The sequence below is a fragment of the Giraffa tippelskirchi genome, chromosome 2 (genome assembly GCF_054371585.1).
Source record: "Giraffa tippelskirchi isolate mGirTip1 chromosome 2, T2T-mGirTip1v1.2.pri, whole genome shotgun sequence".
Classification (NCBI taxonomy): Eukaryota; Metazoa; Chordata; class Mammalia; order Artiodactyla; family Giraffidae; genus Giraffa; species Giraffa tippelskirchi.
The window spans coordinates 120,448,882-120,468,543 of record NC_137276.1 but is presented as its reverse complement, the minus strand read 5'-3'; the positions used below and the strand labels follow the sequence as shown (position 1 = coordinate 120,468,543).

The 19,662-nt window shown below is 39.9% G+C and overlaps 1 protein-coding gene across 4 annotated transcripts in view; it reads left to right on the top strand.

Moving 5' to 3' along the window:
* The first annotated feature begins 515 nt into the window (after positions 1–515).
* ERICH6 (glutamate rich 6) overlaps positions 516–19,662 on the top strand; it is a 55,690-nt gene continuing 36,543 nt past the window's right edge. For all 4 annotated transcript variants that reach the window (XM_081570429.1, XM_081570428.1, XM_081570427.1 and 1 more), the window contains exons 1-8: positions 516–1,000; positions 1,806–1,863; positions 3,772–3,863; positions 7,237–7,299; positions 7,633–7,688; positions 7,787–7,903; positions 9,740–9,853; positions 18,908–19,065. In XM_081570429.1, the coding sequence (XP_081426555.1) occupies positions 607–1,000; positions 1,806–1,863; positions 3,772–3,863; positions 7,237–7,299; positions 7,633–7,688; positions 7,787–7,903; positions 9,740–9,853; positions 18,908–19,065 (1,052 nt within the window). In that variant the 5' untranslated portion in view covers positions 516–606. The remainder of the gene's footprint in view (positions 1,001–1,805; positions 1,864–3,771; positions 3,864–7,236; positions 7,300–7,632; positions 7,689–7,786; positions 7,904–9,739; positions 9,854–18,907; positions 19,066–19,662) is intronic.

Here is a 19,662-nt window from a genome sequence, read left to right as displayed (position 1 = left end):
CCGGTGCCAGCTTTTGTAAATAAAGTTTTATCATAAGCTCCACCAAGCACCTGTCACTCCAAAACCAAACCCTGGCATCAGCAATACCAAGTGGCCTTATGGGTGCCCATCGCTAGTAGCCACTCTCCCTCCCCAGCTCCCAAAACTAGCTTCCCTATATTTTATAATAAAATGGAGTATGTTCTCCAAAAATATCGAATCGTGTTGTACATTAGAAATTAATACAATATTTTAAGTCAACTATACCTCCTTTTTTTTTTTTTTTAATTGAAAAATTTTTTAAATACTGGCTGCAAATGAGCTGAGAGATGAGAAAGGAGGATCACTTCGCAGCATGCCGCTAGAATTTCCCGCTGGAGTCCAGAACGCAGATGCCAAAGGAACCTGCAGGGGTCCTGGCTACCCTCCCAGTCGGCCCCTCTCCCCCCAGCGCCAGTCCTCCCGGCTGAGGGGTCCTGCGACTTTAATCTCCAGGCTCGCGGGCCGAACTGCGGGCGGTTGCCCGGGGAGACGGAGGCACAGAAGGCGGCGCGCCCCGCGGGCCTGGACCCGCCGGTGTCCTTTGTGCTATAGCGGGGAGCCTGCTTCCCGCCCGCCACGGCCAACATGCACTCGCAACGCAGCTTCGGAAAGCCCGAGAAGGAGCAGAGCCAGGAGGAGGAGGAAGAGGAGGAGCAGGAGGTGGACGTGGAGGAAGAGGAGGAGGAGGAGGAAGAGGAGGTGATGGAGGTAGAGGAGGAAGAGGAGGAAGAGGAGCAGCAGGCGGTGGCGGACCTGGAGAAGGAGATGGAGGTCTTTGGGAGGTTCAGCGAGGAATATTTCTGGAAGTTTTGGGACTTCGGAGATGCCAATGAGGAACGCTGGCCTCGCCTCCGCTTAGCCAGCGTCGTCAGTCCCAGCCTGAGCCCAACGTTGACGCTCAGGACGCCGAGCCTGTCGTTGTGGAGCCAGACGCCGGTGTCCAGCGAGAGCGCCCCCTCCAGCATCTCCTCCCAAAAAAGTACCGCCCCGCCCCTCGCCCCCCACGCCGAGCCCTTTCCTCTAAGGGTTCCCGATCCCTAGGGGAGAGCTGGTCCAACTACTCTAGAACCTTCGTCTACGGGGGTGTCAGTTTCCAAATACACTCACCACTTCCCATACACCCCTGTCTCAGTCCCTTCTATCAAAGACACTGAAGTCTTGGCTGAGCGGCTGTGATGGTTCACAGTTTAGGAGGAAGGGGAAGCATCCTCCTAAAACAGGAAACAGGCAGTACTGTACGAGTGCTCGCTTTATAACACGTACGGCTGCATTCAGTGATCGTGTCCTCTTCTCTCATATTCATTCTGTCCTCCCGTCTCTCTCTCTCTCTCTCTCTCTCTCTCTCTCATGCCACGAGGAAGAGGAAGGAGTAGTGCTTTAAGGATGCTCTGCTATTGAAACAGCCCTGCCCCCCACCCCCCCAAAGTAAACATTTGTGCCTAACTTCCTGTACTGAAACCACTCCAGCCACTTGGAGGCACAGCAGTTACTTCGAGTAGATTTCGTCCATCCCCCAGTATTGACATTTTGGTCTGGATCATTCTTTGCTGGGGCTGAGTGTGTTGAGAGCAGGAGGAAGGACTGTACTCTGCACTATAGTATGTTTAACAGCATCCCTGTCTACATCTGACTCTGCCAGTTAGTCCCTACGAGGCTTTGTGACAATCAAAAATTGTCAAAATGTCTTTAGATATTGCTAAATGTTTCCTAGGGGGCAAAATTGTCCTTTTGAGAACCATTGATTCAAATGGAATGGCTAAATTGTTTCATGTTTTATTCAACAGGTTTTCCTAAAATATTTCAGACATTTAGGAAAGAAATGTCTGAAATGAATTTAGACAGGTAAGAAATTGTTTCAGTTTTCATCTTATTTTTTGCAAATGATGTTTACTTTGGGGATGAACATGTCAGGAAGGTAGAGTAAGATCATCCAGGGCATTTGCAACTAATATATATATTAAAAAATTTTTAATCTACACTGTTTGACACTTTGGAGCAGATAGAGACAGGGTCTTTGCCGATCTCTGGCTTATTATCTATCTGTAGATTTCTGTACCCCTCTCTGTTTCCTCTTCCACTCACCAGAGTTAACATACTGTTAACAGTTTGTTTTGTTCCCAGTATAATTTAAATAGCATATTTTCATTACTTGATTTATTAATTTTTAACATAGCTACTGACCTCCCACCGTGAAAGCTGAGGAAAGTAACTCACACCATTTCCCTCCTCTCCATTTTCAGTAGTTATATTATTTTTAATTTTTCTAACCTTTAGAACTTTAAAGTATTTAAATCTGTACTTCTTGATTTATCAATTTTAGTGACTATTAACTCTGTTTTAAAAAATTAACACTTTAATGAACTTCTACTTCCTTCTTTCCTCTTACCCTTTCCTCTTCCAATAAACAACAAATTATTTAACAGATTTTATTAAAATATATAATATAATCATATAAAGTCATATTACTTTACTAGGTTTTATTGTGATTGTGTGTTTTGTCATTATTATTAGATCTTAGTGGTTTGGGTGCAAGTTGATTCTAGAAGTTGAAAACCAATAACCAATACTCATAATTTCTTGCTAAGAAACCAATACTGTAACTGCATGCATATACAAGAAAATGAAATCCTATGTCCATAAAACTCGGCTCCTAAAAGGAGAACTTCTGAACTCTTGGTTGTTTTTAGTTGTCTTCAATTTTTCTGAATTGGGCTAATGGCCATACTTTCTTGATTTCCATATTGCTTTTTTTCTTTTTATTCCTCTTCTTTTTGCTGGAGAAAATTCCTCAGGTAATTATTTTGTATTGATCTCATGGATAATCAGATTTCTGAGTTCTTGCCTATCTTAAAATTTCTTCAGTGTTCCTTTACTCTTGGTCTCATAACTTGTTTCCCTGGGAAGTTAGACAAACAGGACTCCCCTAGTTGGAGTGGCTGCAACAGAGTCGTTCTCCAGCCACTACAGTACAGTTATTTTAGAATTAAAACACACAATATACCAGAAACAAAGCTTCAGAAAAGAAAGGTAGAGACATAAGAGAACTGAAAAAGGTGAAAAAGTAATAGTCCTAAAGTTGACTAAACTCTTTGGGAAATTTTTGTTTGATATTTTTAGAAGAGCCAGCAAATTATGGCAAAACAACAAACAAAAAAAACCCCTGAAATTCAAAGAGGCAAAGGAACTTGAAAAGCAATAGTTACTATTTACTTGTTACCAGTAACAGTCATTTTAGTTAGTCAGTAAATTCCTGCTTCCCATAATGTCAGTGTTAACTGACTGATTAAACTCCACAATACTTGTGGGATGAATACAGAATGCTTAATTACAATGCACTTAACTTCAGTCCTTTAAACAGACTTGATTATTTTACAGCTATTTTAAAATGAACAGTATGTTCTAATTTAAATTCAAATAAATGTTTAAACACACATAACATCATTGCCAACGCCAACAATAATGACACACATGCACAGATAGAGGGGTAGTAATTTGCTCTCTGAGAGAAATAATATGGTTTTGGGAGCCTCTAAGATTTAGAAAGGAGTACTTTGCAAAGAACAGATACGACACTAACACAGTGTGCCTGACTTTACTGAAGACATAAGAATGGAAGAAAATATTTCCAAGAAAAAGAAATCAGGGTCTTCTAGGGACATTTGTTATTTGATTGTTAAATGTACCAGATTTAAAAGGACTGCTAACAACTCTCTAGGTATACTGAAAACAAGCATTTTGTCTAAATTTCAGGGCTATCTATCACAATCTGCATCCAACAGTTCCAGTATCAATACAAACAGAAGAAAGTTGGCTTCAACAATTGTCTAGCATGGAGAAGCCCAGTGAGTGGTTTGGTTCTGAAGCTTTTGCTGGGAGGTGGGATCGCATGCTGGAAAGAGCATGGGGGAGGTAGAATTAAACCCCAGCACCAACACAAACTAACACTGTGACAACTAAGCAAGTCAGTTAACCTCATTGACGCTCCTTCTTCCTCTATTGGCCATAATAATCCTTCTCTCATAGGACAATTATGAAGATCAAAATGAGATTCAACATTGAAACTCCTTGGCACTGAGTCTTTAGTAAATGGTAGCACCTGTGTTCACATCAAGAAATAACCTGCCATCATATTTTGATATATATCTCTATTTTTTATTATAGAAGTAACATATGCATGCTGTTTTTTAAACATCAAACCATTAAGAAAAATATTATTGGAACATTAAGTTTTTAACTTACTCAGTATATGCCTCAGAAGTCATCATTATGAATAGCCTTTCCTTTAAACTTTATTATTTGTTGTATGTTGGATCATGGGTTCATCAGATGTTTACTGAGCACATACCAAGTACCTGTCATAGGTCAGTTTCCTATTCTAGCGTCACAGCAATGAATAAAGCAGACAAACCTCTGTCTCAGTGGTCTTCTATTAAAGTGTGGAAGGTGGAGGTGAAGGTGATAGTGACATAAATAATACACAAAGCAAGTAAATGCACAATGGCTTAGATGATGTAAGTGCTAAGGAGAAAAATAAAGCAGGCAGAGGGGTGGGAAATGTTGGACAGATGGGTGAAAGTTTACACAGGATGCTCAGGGAAATCTTCACTGAGAAGCTGAAGTATTTGAGTACAGACCTCAAGGAAGTGTGAGAGTGATGATGATCTCTGGGGAAAGAGTGTTCCAGGCATAGGGAAGAGCAAGTGCTTCCCTCTACAACAAGGAGGCAGTGGAGTGAGCAAGGAAGTGAATTCTAGGTAATAAGGTCAGAGAGATGGTGAGGACCAGATCTTATTCAATGAGAATGAAGTCTGAAGTCACTGGAGGGTCTGCCCAGAGGAGTAACACAATCTAACATAAAAATCAGATGTAGAATTAATATCGTATGTTAATATTAAACCTACTATTAGAAAACTTGTTAATTATTCCCAAATTAATCTGTATAGTCCAAGTAATTGCCATGAAGTTTTTCAGCGGAATTTGACAAGTTAACTCTTTGATCTTGCTTTGCAGCATTAAAAGGTAAACTGAGACATTTTCCATGTCTTTAGAGTTTATTTAAGAGTTTATTTGAGTAGATATGGATTGGAATTGGCCAGCGCCAAACCCAATATGGCTAGGAGCACTCCACAGAGGAGAGCTCCGGAGAGGTTTTTATAGAGAAGTCGAAGGAACAAACCAAGGAAGTTATTTGATTGGCTATTGCTTAAGGTTGCGTTATTTGGGAAAGCCCAGTTGGCTGTTTGCAGTTAGCTGTTCTTAACCTTGAGGCATTAACCTTGACTCTGGCTTAGGTTTCCCTTTTGCTAACAGTTGACTACCAAGGCATTATTACAGCCACCTCATCTAATAGTTTCCTTGTTTGACTACTTTAACAACAGGAGCCTAGAGTACATTTTCAATTTTTTTCATATCTTCTTTTGTAGTTCCTTTTAATAGAGAACTTATTTGCAGCACTAATTAATTTATTCTGAGGTGTTTTGCAGTTGTTTTTTATTGATGTAACAGTTGGAATTTTTTTTCCTATTATATTTTCTAATTGGTTACCGTTAATGTATAGACTCGTTTGAAAAGAACCTGATGTTGGGAAAGATTGAAGGCAGGAGGAGAAGGGGACGACAGAGGATGAGATGGTTGGATGGCATCACTGACTCAATGGACATGAGTTTGAGTAAACTCTGGGAGTTGGTGATGGACAGGGAGGCCTGGCGTGCTGCAGTCCATGGGGTCACAACGAGTTGGACGTGACTGAGCGACTGAACTGAACTGAACTGAGGAAAATTATTGATTGTATTAATCTTGTATCTGATTCTCTTGCTGGACTTTCTAATTCTAATAGTTTATCAGTTAAAAGTCTACTAGAAAATTATATTTCCTGTGATTAACAGCAGTTTTATCTTTTTTTATTTAAAAAAATTTTTTTACCTTCCTATGTCAGGAACAACTGATCTACTTTCTTGAAATGACTGCATAGTATTCCTTTATATACCTACAGTTACTGTGACTTATGTAATACATCTGATTGTTAGATGTTTCAAGGTCATTTGATTTGGTTTGGTTTGGTGTTTTGACCTCTTCCCTATAACAAAAAATATCTTAATGAAAACCTTTGTTCACTCTTTTTTTTTTTAAATATCTGTGCTGGCATTTCTGTTGGGCAAAATGCCTAAAACTTACTTTTAAATTGTTTAGGGGCTTCCCTGGAAGTCCAGGGCTAAAACTTCACCTTCCAATGTGGGGGATATGAGTTTGATCTCTAGTCAGGGAGTTAAGATCCCACATGACTCACTACCAAAAAACCAGAACATAAACAACAGAAAGAATACTGTGACAAATTCAATGAAGGCTTTAAAAAATGGTCCACTTAAAAAGAATAAAATTATTCAGATCCTCCACATAGGAAGTTGGAAAAGGAAATGGCAACCCACTCTGGTACTCTTGCTTGGAGAATTCCATGGACAGAGAAGCCTGGCAGGCTACAGTCCATGGGGTCGCAAGAGTCAGACACGACTTAGCGACTAAACTACCACCACCACATAGGAAGGGTCTCATCCTCTGACAACCATCTCTTTCTTCAGCACCAGCTCTGTCCCATTGTGGGTTGTTCTGATTGGTTTTTCATCATGCCAATCTCATTTGCTTAACCTTCTAGACATTTACTCCAAGTGGCTTGTGTGTTAATGGCTGTCTTTCCCATTCCCAGTATTGCCCTGGAAGCTGCAGAAGGAATTATCCTGGTGGTTTAGTTCACTGTTTTGAATGGGGAACTACTCCTCAACCCCAGCCCAGCACTCCTCTCACTGAAGAATCTTTTGCAGAATGATGGTCATAAATTAGACAGAATGGTATGCTTAAAAGGCAGAACACAAAAGGTCTGCAAACCATGATTATAATCAAGTAAAATATGCATTCATGTAGTATTCTGAGACTCAAAAGCAGCAAGGAAACATCTTTTATGTCTCCTGCATTGGCAGACAGGTTCTTTACCACTAGTGCCACCTGGGAAGCCCCAGGAAACATTTTTTAATGTGTTTTATTAGTGGTGCACCTCCTCTGTTTGTTACTTACTGTTGATAAAATGTTATTTGGGAAAAGGAAAAACATTAAAAGATAAACACAGTAAGGATACTTACTTTCCTAAGAGGCATAGTTTCTTTTCTCTGAGATTTCTTTCCTCCTTTGTCAGGACTGATTGACAAATGTACACTCTTTTTTCAGAGAAGGAAGTGCCCTCTATAAAGAAGGAGGATGAACCTGAAAATCTAGCAACTAAGTTAAGAGGTAACTGGATGTCTGGCATCAACCCCCCCTTCCGACAAAGACAAACTGCCCTTAGGGAGCCTTCCTTAACTTGGACGGCGTCCAACCCCTTTAGAAAAGAGCTCCCCTAGGAATACAGCAGAAACTAACACAACATTGTAAAGCAATTACATTCCAATAAATAAAAGAATATATGCAAGAAGGTGGAGAAGGTAGGGTTTCAGGGCATTTAGACTCTGTGTGTGTGTGTCCATGTGTGTGTGATGGGCTAGGACTTTACAGAAAATGGTTTTCAAACTGCACTGCGTGAAAGTTGTAAACTTTCCTTCTAAATCTGTCTCTTTTTTTCTTCAGCAAAATGGATAATTAACCCAGAAGAACCAAAACTAAGTATTTTATGTGAGCTGGAGGTAAGAGATATTTATCAACCCAACTAGTACACCATACTCATGGTAGAAATCACTTATTCAATCTTCCATTTTTTTCTTTCTCTCTTTTTAAAATTTAGTTTAAGGAAGACTTCATAACACTCTTTGAGCCCTCTCTGAGAACATTACCCAGCATCGGACCACCATCTATTCTGACATTCAAACAAGAGAGTTCCAATTTAGGCATTAAGTTCAAGGTAATTTTCATTTACATTTTTTTTTATTTCTGTCATAAATGATGTAAAAAGGCATATGATGATTTGCACAAAAGATACTGAACATACTTTTTTTTTAAGATTTTTTTTTATGTGGACCATTTTTGAAGTTGTTATTGAATTTGTTATAGAATTGTTTCTGTTTTATGTTTTGGTTTTTTGGCCGAGAGGCATGTGGGATCTTAGTTCCCCAACCAGGGCTGAAATCCACACTTCCTGCATTAGAAGGCAAAGTCTTAACAACTGGACTGCCAGGGAAGTCCAAACAGTGAACTTACTTTTAAAAAAAAAAAGCAGGCTAAGAGCTCACGTACTTGAAATAGCACTTAGGGTGGCTGTGTTCATTTCCTAGGGCTTCTGTAACAAAATGCCAGAAACTAAGTGGCTTATGGTGACAGAAAAGTATTGTCTCACAGTTCTGAAGGCTAAAAGTCCAAAATCAAGGTGTCAACAAGTCCAACCTGGAAGAGTCCCTTCTTGTCTCTTCCAAGCTTCTGGTGATAGCATCAGTCATCAGCATTCCTTGGCTTGTGGCCGCATCACTGTAGTCTCTGCCTTGGCTGTCACAGCGTGTGTCTGTGTCCAAATGTCCCACTTCTCCAAGGATACCAGTCATATTGCTTTATTGCCCACCCTAACGACCTCCTCTTAACTTCATTACATCTTCAGAAACCCCAATCTAAGTCAGGCCACATTCACAGGTACCAGGGGTTAGGATCAACATAGCCTTTGGGGGAACACAGTTCAACCTATAACAATGCCCATAAGCCTGGAAGCACAGTGAGCGTTAGCTATATTTAATAGTGTTAAGTGACCAATTAATGTCTGCTTTCGACGGGCAAGGGAGAGGTCACCTTAGTCATTCCGACAGGATGCATACCACCTTGCTTGGCCAAAGAGGTAAGGGACTGACTGGCAGTATGATTATTTCCAAACTTGGACTTGTGCTGAGAGCTGCACACTCCCAAGACTGGAACCTCCTTGATTACTTCTTCTGGGGCACACTAAATGTACAGCCTTATTTGCTGAAAATAAGATTCACCAACAAGTGAGGCAGGGCAGCAGAGATATGTGTGCAGGAGTTGACACGAATGCCCTGTGGATGCAACAACATGGTTGGTGTTCACTGTTATTTTGTGCAGCACATTGAACTAAGCAATTCTAATGCATGGTGACACATTAAATACATCATGTAATGTAATATGAGTCAACATTTACTGTTTATATTTGGCCAGGTTTCTAAATTTTATGGTCACTTTATAGACTCTTCAGGCTGAAATTCTTTCTTCAAACAGAAGTGTTAACTGAGCAGTCATGTCCCACTCTTTACGACCCCACGGACTATAGCCCACCAGGTTCCTTTGTCCATTGAATTCTCCAGGCAAGAATACTGGAGTGGGTGGCCATTCCTTTCTACAGGGGATATTGCCGACCCAGGGATCGAACCAGGTCTCTTGCATTGCAAACACAGCACCTTCCTTTTTCTGAAACACAAGAGCTTGTATTGAGCTTTCTTCCCCTGACACCCAGAGATGGGCCTGAGCTTGAGGAAGGCCTTGGGGGCTGCCTTCCACAGAGCTGTCCCTGCTCTGGTCCCTGGGCAGGGCTGGTTCCACCTGAATCCCAGACAGACCTTTCAGGTCTTCTGAGACTGGTTTAGGTTCGGGGTGGTGGCAGATGATGGGCCAGCTCTCTTCTCCATACACACTCTTTGAAGTGTAGATTTGCTGGCCCTACCCAGGGCTCTGGCTTCTCCTGCTCTGAGAGGCTCTGGGCCTCCATGTGGGCATATCTTCATTTTTTCTCTCCTCTCTGTAGGAAGAAGAGGAGGAGGTATCGCCCAAGTGTGAATTCTGTGGGAGCGACCTAAGAACATTTCTCTCCAATGTGGATGTTTCGTCTGATTACAGCAGCTCTGAACTGCCAGAACATGTAAGTTCTAGAGCAGGTTTACTGAGGAAATAGTGTTATTTTTAGACATTACTTTAAACATAGGCAGCATGCTCTTCTGCATCTTCCCACTCCATCGCCCCTCACCTTTTTTTTGCCACACTGCATGACTTGTAGGACCCTAGTTCCCTGAACAGGGATTGAACCTGGGCCCCCCCGCAGTGAAAACCTGGAATTCCAACCACTAGATTGCCAGGGAATTCCATGAATTGCCATTCTTAAAAGGGTTATGTGTTAGCTCTCGGGGCAATGCAAATCATAACCACAATGGGATACCATTTCACACCCCTTGAATGGCTATAACCCAAAAGACAGATAATAACAACTGTTGGCAAGGGTGTAGGGAAACTGGAATTCTAAACATTGCTAAAGAGGAATATAAAATGATGCAGCCACCTTGGACAAGTCTAAACAGTAGTTCCTCAAAAAGTTAAACATACAGATGCCATATAACCCAACAAATAATTCCATTCCTATGTATATACCCATTAAAACTAACAACATATGTCCACCCAGAAACACATATAAATGTTCACAGCAGCATAATTCATAACAGCTAGAAAGTGAAAACAACCCAGATGCTCATCAAGATAGTGTAAAGAAATGTGGAGCATGCAGACTATGGAATCTTTTTTTTTCAGATCATTAATTTTATTTTATTTTTAAAATTTATTAACTTTTTAATTGAAGGATATTTGCTTTACAGAATTTTGTTGTTTTCTGTCAAACCTCAACATGAATAAACCATAGGTGTACATATATCCCCTCCTTCGTGAACCTCCCTCCCATCTCCCTCCCCATCCCACCCCTCTAGATTGATACAGAGTCCCTGTTTGAGTGTCCTGAGCCACACAGCAAATTCCTGTTGGCTCTCTATTTTACATATGGTAATGTAAGTTTCGATGTTACTCTTTCCATACATCTCACCCTCTCCTCTCCTCTCCTCTTCCATGTCCATAAGTCTGTTCTCTATGTCTGTTTCTCCACTGCTGCACTGTAAATAAATTCTTCAGTACCATTTTTCTAGATCTAGATTCCGTATATATGTGTTAGAATATAATATTTGTCTTTCTCTTTCTGACTTACTTCACTCTGTATAATAGGCTCTAGGTTCATCCACCTCATTAGAACTGACTCAAAGATGTTCCTTCCTACAGCTGAGTAATATTCCATTGTGTATATGTACCAAAACTTCTTTATCCATTCTCTGTCGATGGACATCTAGGTGGCTTCCATGTTCTAGCTGTTGTAAATAGTGCTGCAATGAACAATGGGATACATGTGTCTCTTTCAATTTTGGTTTCCTCAGGGTATACGTCTCGGAGTGGGATTCCTGGGTCATATGGTGGTTTTATTCCTAGTTTTTAAGGAATCTCCATACTGCCTTCCATAGTGGCTGTATCAGTTTACATTCCCACCAACAGAGCAAGAGCGTTTGCTTTTCTCCACACCCTCCCCAGCATTTATTGTTTGCAGACTTTTTGATGAGGGTCATTCTGACCAGTGTGAGGTGATATCTCATTATAGTTTTGATTTGCATTTCTTTAATAATGAGCGATGTTGAGCATCTTTTCATGTGTTTGTTAGCCATCTGTATGTCTTCTTTGGAGAAGTGTTTGTTTAGGTCTTTTTCCCATTTTTTTGATTGGGTTATTTGTTTTTCTGTTATTAAATTGTATGAGCTGCTTGTATATTTTGGAAATTAATCCTTTGTCAGTTGTTTCATTTGCTATCATTTTCTACCATTCTGAGGGTTGTCTTCACCTTTCTTATAGTTTCCTTTGCTGTGCAAAAGCTTTTAAGTTTAATCAGGTTCCACTTGTTTACTTTTGTTTTCATTTCCATTACTCTAGGAGGTGGGTCATAGAGGATCTTGCTTTGATTTATGTCACTGAGTGTTCTGCCTATGTTTTCCTCTAAGAGTTTTATAGTTTCTGGTCTTATGTTTAGGTCTTTAATCCATTTTGAGTTTATCTTTGTATATGGTGTTAGGAGGTGTTCTAATTTCATTCTTTTACATGTAGCTGTCCAGTTCTCCCAGCACCATTTATTGAAGAGGCTGTCTCTGCCCCATTGTATATTCTTGACTCCTTTGTCAAAAATAAAGTACCCATAGATGCATGGGTTTTTTTCTGGGCTTTCTGTCTTGTTCCATTGGTCTATATTTCTGTTTTTGTGCCAGTATCATTACTGTATTGATGACTGTAGCTTTGTAGTATAATCTGAAGTCAGGAAGGTTGATTCCTCTAGCTCCACGCTTCTTTCTCAAGACTGCTTTGGCTATTCAGGATCTTTTCTGTTTCCATATGAATTGTGAAATTTTTTGCCCTAGTTCTGTGAAAAATGCCATTTGGTAATTTGATAGGGATCACATTGAATCTGTAGCTTGTGTTTGGTAGTATAGTCATTTTCACAATATTGATTCTTCCTACTGAGGAACATGGAATATCTCTCCATCTGTTTTTGTCCTCTTTGATTTCTTTCATCAGTGTCTTATAATTTTCTGTGTACAGTTCTTTTGTCTCCTCAGGTAAGTTTATTCCTAGATATTTAATTCTTTTTGTTGCAATGGTGAATGGGATTGATTTCTTAATTTCTCTCTGATTTTTCATTGTTAGTATATAGAAATGCAAGTGACTTCTGTGTATTGATTTTGTATCCTGAAACTTTGCTAAATTCACTGATTAGTGCTAGTAATTTCCTGATACTATCTTTAGGGTTTTCTATGTGCAGTATCATGTCATCTGCAAACATTGAGAGCTTTACTTTTTCTTTTCCAATCTGGATTCCTTTTATTTCTTTTTCTTCTCTGATTGCTGTAGCTAGGACTTCCAGGACTGTGTTGAATAATAATGGTGAAAATGGATACCCTTATCTTGTTCCTGACCTTAGGGGGAACGCTTTCAAATTTTCACCATTGAGAATAATGTTTGCTGTAGGCTTATCGTATATGGCCTTTACTAGGTTGAAGTATGCCCACTTTTTGAAGAGTTTTCATTATAAACAGGTGCTAAATTTTGTCAAAGACTTTTTCTGCATCTACTGAGATTATCATATGGTTTTTATCTTTTGATTTGTTAATATCATGTACCACATTGATTGATTTGCTTATATTGAAGAATCCTTGCATCCATGGAATAAACACAACTTGATCATGGTGTATGAGCTTTTTGATGTGTTGCTGAATTCTGTTTGCTGAAATTTTGTTGAGGATTTTTGCATCTATGTTTACCAGGGATATTGGCCTATAGTTTTCTTTTTTTGTGTTGTCTTTGTTTGGTTTTGGTATCAGGGTGATGGTGGCCCCACTGAATGAGTTTGGAAGTGTTCCTTTCTCTGCAATTTTTGAAAGAGTTTTAGAAGGCTAGCACTAGCTCTTTAAATGTTTGGTAGAATTCTCCTGTGAAGCCATCTGGTCCTGGGCTTTTGTTTTTTGGGAGATTTTTTATCACAGCTTCAATTTCAGTGCTTGTAACTGGGTTTTTCATAATTTCTGTTTCTTCCTGGATCAGTCTTGGAAGATTGAACTTTACTAAGCATCTGTCCATTTCTTCCAGGTTATCCATTTTATTGCCATATAATTGTTCATGATAGTCTCTTATAATCCTTTGTATTTCTGCATTTGTATTTCTGTCTGTTGTAACCTGTCCTTTTTCATTTCTAATTTTGTTGATTTGATTCTTTTCTCTTTTTTTCTTGATGAGTCTGGCTAAAGGTTTGTCGATTTTGTTTATCTTCTCAAACAACCACCTTTTAGTTTTATTAATGTTTACTATTGTTTCTTTCATTTCTTTTTCACTTATTTCTGCTCTGATTTTTATGATTTCTTTCCTTCTACTAATTTGGGGATTTTTGTTCTTCTTTTTCCAGTTGTTTTAGGTGTAAAATTAGACTGTCTATTTGATGTTTTTCTTGTTTCTTAAGGTAGAGTTGTATTGCTATAAACTTCCCTCTTAGAACTGCTTCTGCTGCATCCCATAGGTTTTGAGTTACTAAGTTTTCATTTTCATTTATTTCTAGGAATTTTTTGATTTCCCTTTTGATTTCTTCAGTAACCTGTTGGTTATCTAGAAATGTATTATTTAATCTCCATGTTTGTGTTTTTTACAGCTTTTTTCTTGTAATTGGTATCTAGTCTCATAGCACTGTGGTCAGAGAAGATGCATGATACAATTTCTATTTTCTTAAATTTACTGAAGTTTGATTTGTGACCCAAGATGTGGTCTATCCTGGAGAATGTTCCATGTGCACTTGAGAAGAAGGTGTATTCTTCTGCATTTGGATGGAATGTCCTGAAGATATCAGTGAGATCCATCTCATCTAGTGTATTATTTAAGACATGTTTCCTTATTAATTTTCTGTGTTGATGATCCGTCCATTGGTGTGAGTGGGTTGTTAAAGTCTCCTACTATTATTGTGTTACTGTCAGTTTCTCCTTTTATGTCTGTTAGTGTTTGTCTTATGTATTGAGGTGCTCCTATGTTGGGTGTGTAGATATTTACAATTGGTATGTCTTCCTCTTGGATTGATCCCTTGATCAGTATGTAGTGACCTTCCTTATCTCTTGTAGTCTTTTTTATTTTAAGGTCTATTTTGTCTGATATGAGGATTGCTACTCCAGCTTTCTTTTGCTTCCCATTTGCATGGAATATATTTTTCCATCCTCTCACTTTCAGTCTACATGTGTCTTGAGGTCTGAAGTGGGCTTCTTGTATACAACATATTTATAAGTCTTGTTTTATTATCCATTCAGCCATTCTGTATCTTTTGGTTGGAGCATTTACTCCATTTACATTTAAAGTAATTATTGATATGTATGTTCCTATTGCCATTTTCTTAATTGTTTGGGGTTGATTTTGTAGATCTTTTTTCTTCTCTTGTATTTCTTAACTATATAAGTCCCTTTAACACTTGTTGTAAAGCTGGTTTGGTGGTACTGAATTCTCTTAACTTTTGCTTGTCAGAAAAGCTTTGGATTTCTCCATCAATTTTGAATGAGATCCTTGCCAGGTAAAGTAATCTTGGGTGTAGATTTTTCCCTTTCAGTACTTTAAATATATCCTGCCATTCCCTTCTGGCCTGCAGAGTTTCTGCTAAAAGATCAGCTGTTAAGTGTATGGGGTTTCCCTTGTATGTTACTTGTTGCTTCTCCCTTGCTGCTTTTAATATTCTTTGTGTTTAGTCTTTGTTAGTTTGATTAGTATGTGTCTTGGCATGTTACTCCTTGGGTTTATCCTGTATGGGACTCTTTGTGCCTCTTGGACTTGATTGACTATTTCCTTTTCCAGTTGGGGAAATTTTCAACAATAATCTCTTCAAAAATTTTCTCATGCCCTTTCTTTTTCTCTCCTTCTTCTAGGACCCCTATAATTTGAATGTTGGGGCATTTGATATGGTTCCAGGGGTCTCTGAGACTGTCCTCAGCTCTTTTCATTCTTTTTATTTTATTCAGCTCTTCAGAAGTTATTTCCACCATTTTATCTTCCAACTCACTAATTTGTTCTTCTGCTTCAGATATTCTCCTATCGATTCCTTCTAGAGTATTTTTAACTTCAGCAATTGTGTTGTTTGTCTCTGTATGTTTATTCTTTAATTCTTCTAGATCTTTGTTAATTGATTCTTACATTTTCTCCATTTTGTTCTCAAGGTTTTTGATCATCTTTACTACCATTATTCTGAATTGTTTTTCAGGTAGTTTGCCTATTTCCTCTTCATTTATTTGGACTTCTGTGTTTCTAGTTTGTTTTTTCATTTGTGTAGTATGTCTCTGCCTTTTCATTATTTTTTTTAACTTATTGTGTTTGAGGTCTCCTTTTCCCAAGCCTCAAGGTTGAATTCTTTGTTCCTTTTGGTTTCTGCCCTCCTAAGGTCATTCCAGTGGTTTGTGTTAGCTTCCTATAGGGTGAGATTTGTGCTGAGTTTTTGTTTATTCTTTGTTTTTCCCTGTGATGGGTAAGGCTGAGTGCGGTGCTAATCCTGTCTGCTGATGAATTTTCATTTTGTTTGTTGTTTAGATGAGGCGTCCTGCACAGGGTGCTACTGTTGGTTGGGTGATGCCAGGTCTTGTATTCAAGAGGTTTCCTTTGTGTGAGTTCTCACTATTTGATACTCCCTAGGGTTAGTTCTCTGGTAGTCTAGGGTCTTGGAGTCAGTGCTCCCACTCCAAAGGCTCAGGACTTGATCTCTGGTCAGGAACGAAGATTCCACAAGTGGTTTGTTATGGCATTAAGTGAGATGAAAACAAATACGCAAAAACGAGAAACCAAAGATGAACCCCAGACAAATGGCAGTTACAAAATCAGGCAAATAATAATTAAAATAATGGAATATACACCCATAAGCAAAATCAAAACAGTCCAACAAAAATAAAGTACAACAGATTGATCTGGTGAACAAAGGAAGCCAAAAATTATATCTACCAGTTAACAGCAGAACTAACTAAAGCACAAACTGGAAAACAAAACTAAATCAAAGTGCCAAGTTGGGAATAAAGCAATGAAAACAAAACTAACAAATATGTTGAGAGTAAAGGAAAGAAAGAAAGAATAGATATGCAAAGATAAATAGAGGTAGATAAAGAAGATTTATATACATTAAAGATTAACTTCAAGGGAAAAAAACAGTAGGAAAAGCAAACAAAAGAATAAATGTAGAAAAAATAATCATAGGTTTAAGAAAATTAAAATTAAAAAAGAGAAAAGGAAAAAAAAAAGGAAGAAGAAAGAAAAAAAAAAAGGAAAACTCCCCAGAACTGCAAAAGCCCACGAAGAGACAGAAGTTTATAACAACAATAAAAAATGTGATGAGAAAAAAAAAAACTCAAAAGCTTAATTAGATTTCGTAGTGCCAATAAAATTGACAACTCCAACAGAAGGAGGGGGAAGAAAAAAAAGAATCCAAAAGAATCTGCAAAACAAGTCAAAACATAAGAATAATAAATGTTTTTCTTGAGTTACTGCTGTCAGAGTCCTTTCCCTCGCGGGGAGTCACAATCTACCTCACCTCCCTAGGATTCTATCTGGTCCTACTCCTGTGAGTTCTTGCCTCCAATGTCCACAGCTATCAGAACTAGTGCGTTTTCTTTTGTGGGAGCTCTCAATGTCCTTTTATATATTCTGCAGACACAGAGTCTGCCTAGTTGATCATGTGAATTTAATCTGCAGCTTGTACAGTTGGTGGGAAGGTTTCAGGTCTTCTTCCTTAACCACACCTACCCTGGGTTTCAATTGTGCTTTTATTTCCAAATGTGTGGGTCGTCCACTGGGGTTTGCTTCTGAGGCTGCCCTGGAGGATTTGGGTCTGCCCCAGTGAAGGCCAGGTGTGGAGGTGGTGCAACTGCTTGGGTAGCAGGGATTCTGGCAGCACCAGGTACTCAGAGGAGTTGGTGGTTAGGGCAGCAGGAAATATAGGACTCTAGAAGGGTGTGGCAACCAGTATTGGCCAATACACTCCAGTATTCTCGCCTGGAGAACCCCCCTGACAGAGAAGCCTGGCAGGCCACAGTCCACAGGGTTGCAAAGAATTGGACATGACCGAAGTGACCCTGCATGCATAGATGCAAGAATTTTTTTGCCTGTGGCAGCTCTGCCCCAGTGAGGGTTGAGCATGAAGGTGGTGCATATTCTTGGCTTGCAGGGACCCTAGCAGCGCCAAGTGTGCAGGGACACGGACTACCTCCACTGCAGGAGTTATGGCCCTATCAGAGTCTTTTTTCAAGCCTCTTATAGGTGGCAATCAGAAGGCTTCTTTGGGCAGTCTTTCTCTGTAGCTCTGCCTGTTCAGGCACTTAGAGGGTTCCCTTGCCTGGGGTCCTTCTCTATTGTTAGGCATGTCAGACACATAGAGGGGACCGCCCCTGGCTGGGGTCCTACTCTGTAGTTCAGTGGTGAGGCGTTTGATGGGCCAGCCTCTCTATTTTCAGCTGCTGATGCTGGCATGTGGGGAGAGAGAGGTTATGGTGATGGCTCCACCCCATACACATGACTCAGCAGTATCACCTTGCTTCCATGGCTGCCCAGCTTTCCTCCACAGGCATTTCCCATCACAGTCTCATCCCTCACATCCCCTTAATCCGTCTCTATGCAGTCAATAGCAGCCCTTGCCCTGGGATTGCTCCACAATCCCTAAACTCCAGCTCCCAGCTGTTGCGCCTTCCAGGGGACCTGTGTCCCTGTCTGGGGTATGTATGGCTGCAGCAAGGACTGTCTGAATCTGATTCCATTTAGGCTGCCACAGATCATCTGTTTCACTCTCAGCCTTTAATATTTCTCCTCTGACTCAGACAATTGCCCCGCTGTGGGGATTGGACTCCTGCTTCAGTTCCCCCACCCGCCAAGGGCGGGTCCAGTCCTACTAACACTCCTGTTTTTCCCCCTAGTTCCTTTGTCCTACTGAGTTCTGCATGGTTCTGTATATTCTTTTCCACTGGTCAGGTACTCTTGTCAGCTCTCAGCTGGTGTTCTGCATGCACTTCTGTGTCTGAAGGTGTATTCCCGATGTATCCATGGAGAGAGATGTACTCCACGTCCACCTACTCCTCTGTCATCTTGTTCCTCCTTCCATACTATGGAATCTTATGCAGCCATAAAAAGACGTGAAGCATTTAAACATGCTTCAACATAAATGAAAATATTATGCTAGGTGAAAAAAAGCCAGTTACAAAGCACCACATTCCATTTATGTTAACGTACAGAACATGCAAATCTACAGACAGCAGATAGATTAGCGGCAGCCACGTGGGGTAGAGGAGAAGGAGTAACTGTTACTGGGTACAGGTTTCATGTTCTAAAATTGATTGTTGTGATCACTGCACACTTCTGTGAATATACTAAAAATTATTGAATTGTACACTTTAAATGGGTGAATTGTATGATATGGGAATTATACCTCAATAAAGCTGTTAGCCGCCCCCCCCCCAAAAATATGATAGATTATTATCCAAAACCCCATTAGCCATTTTGGGTTTTATTTTTTTCCCCTCCTGTCATTACCTTCATCTAGGGCTGAGGAGATGAAAATAACATCTTTGTTTTTCAGACCTCCTGTTGTAGTTATTTCCAAAATCTGGTCGACTACATCTATGAAGAAAACCAAAAAATCCAGAGCTCTAAAGCTGAATTAATCAGTATTGACCCTCATGCGGCCCACGGCAGTGAAGTTGACAGACTCAAAGCGAAAGAAAAAGCTTTGCGGAGGTAACAGTGAGCCTTTGATATTGGAACTCAGATAGGCCCACTTAATTAGAAAGCCTTTTTTAAAAAAGATTTATTTATTTATTTATTTTCGCCTGTCCTGGGTTTTCGTTGCTACATTCAGGCTTTCTCTAGTTGTAGCAAGCGGGTGCAACTCTCTTGTTGTGGTGCAGAGGCATCTGTTTGTGGTGGCTTCTCTTGTTGCACAGTGTGGGCTCTAGAGTGCAAGCACTTCGTTGTGTCCTGTAGGCTCTGTAGTTGTGATCTGAGGGCTTAGTTGCTACGTGGCATGTGGGATCTTCCCAGACCAGGGATCGAACTCATGTCCCCTGCATTGGCAGTTGGATTCTCAACCACTGGACCACCAGGGAAGCCCTAGAAATCCTTTTGTAAAACAAACCTCATTTTTTCAAAGCAGATAATTTTGTAGATGCATTCCCAGTGAAGAAACAAAAATTGGCTAAAGCAAACCTCGTGCAGTTCCTGGTGGACGTTATGAGAGTCAGAAGGTGTCAGGAACTCAGTGAGCTCACTGAATTTTAGAGTAGAAAATTTACCCATCTCAAATTCTCAGGGCAATTGGGAATTCCTATTAATATA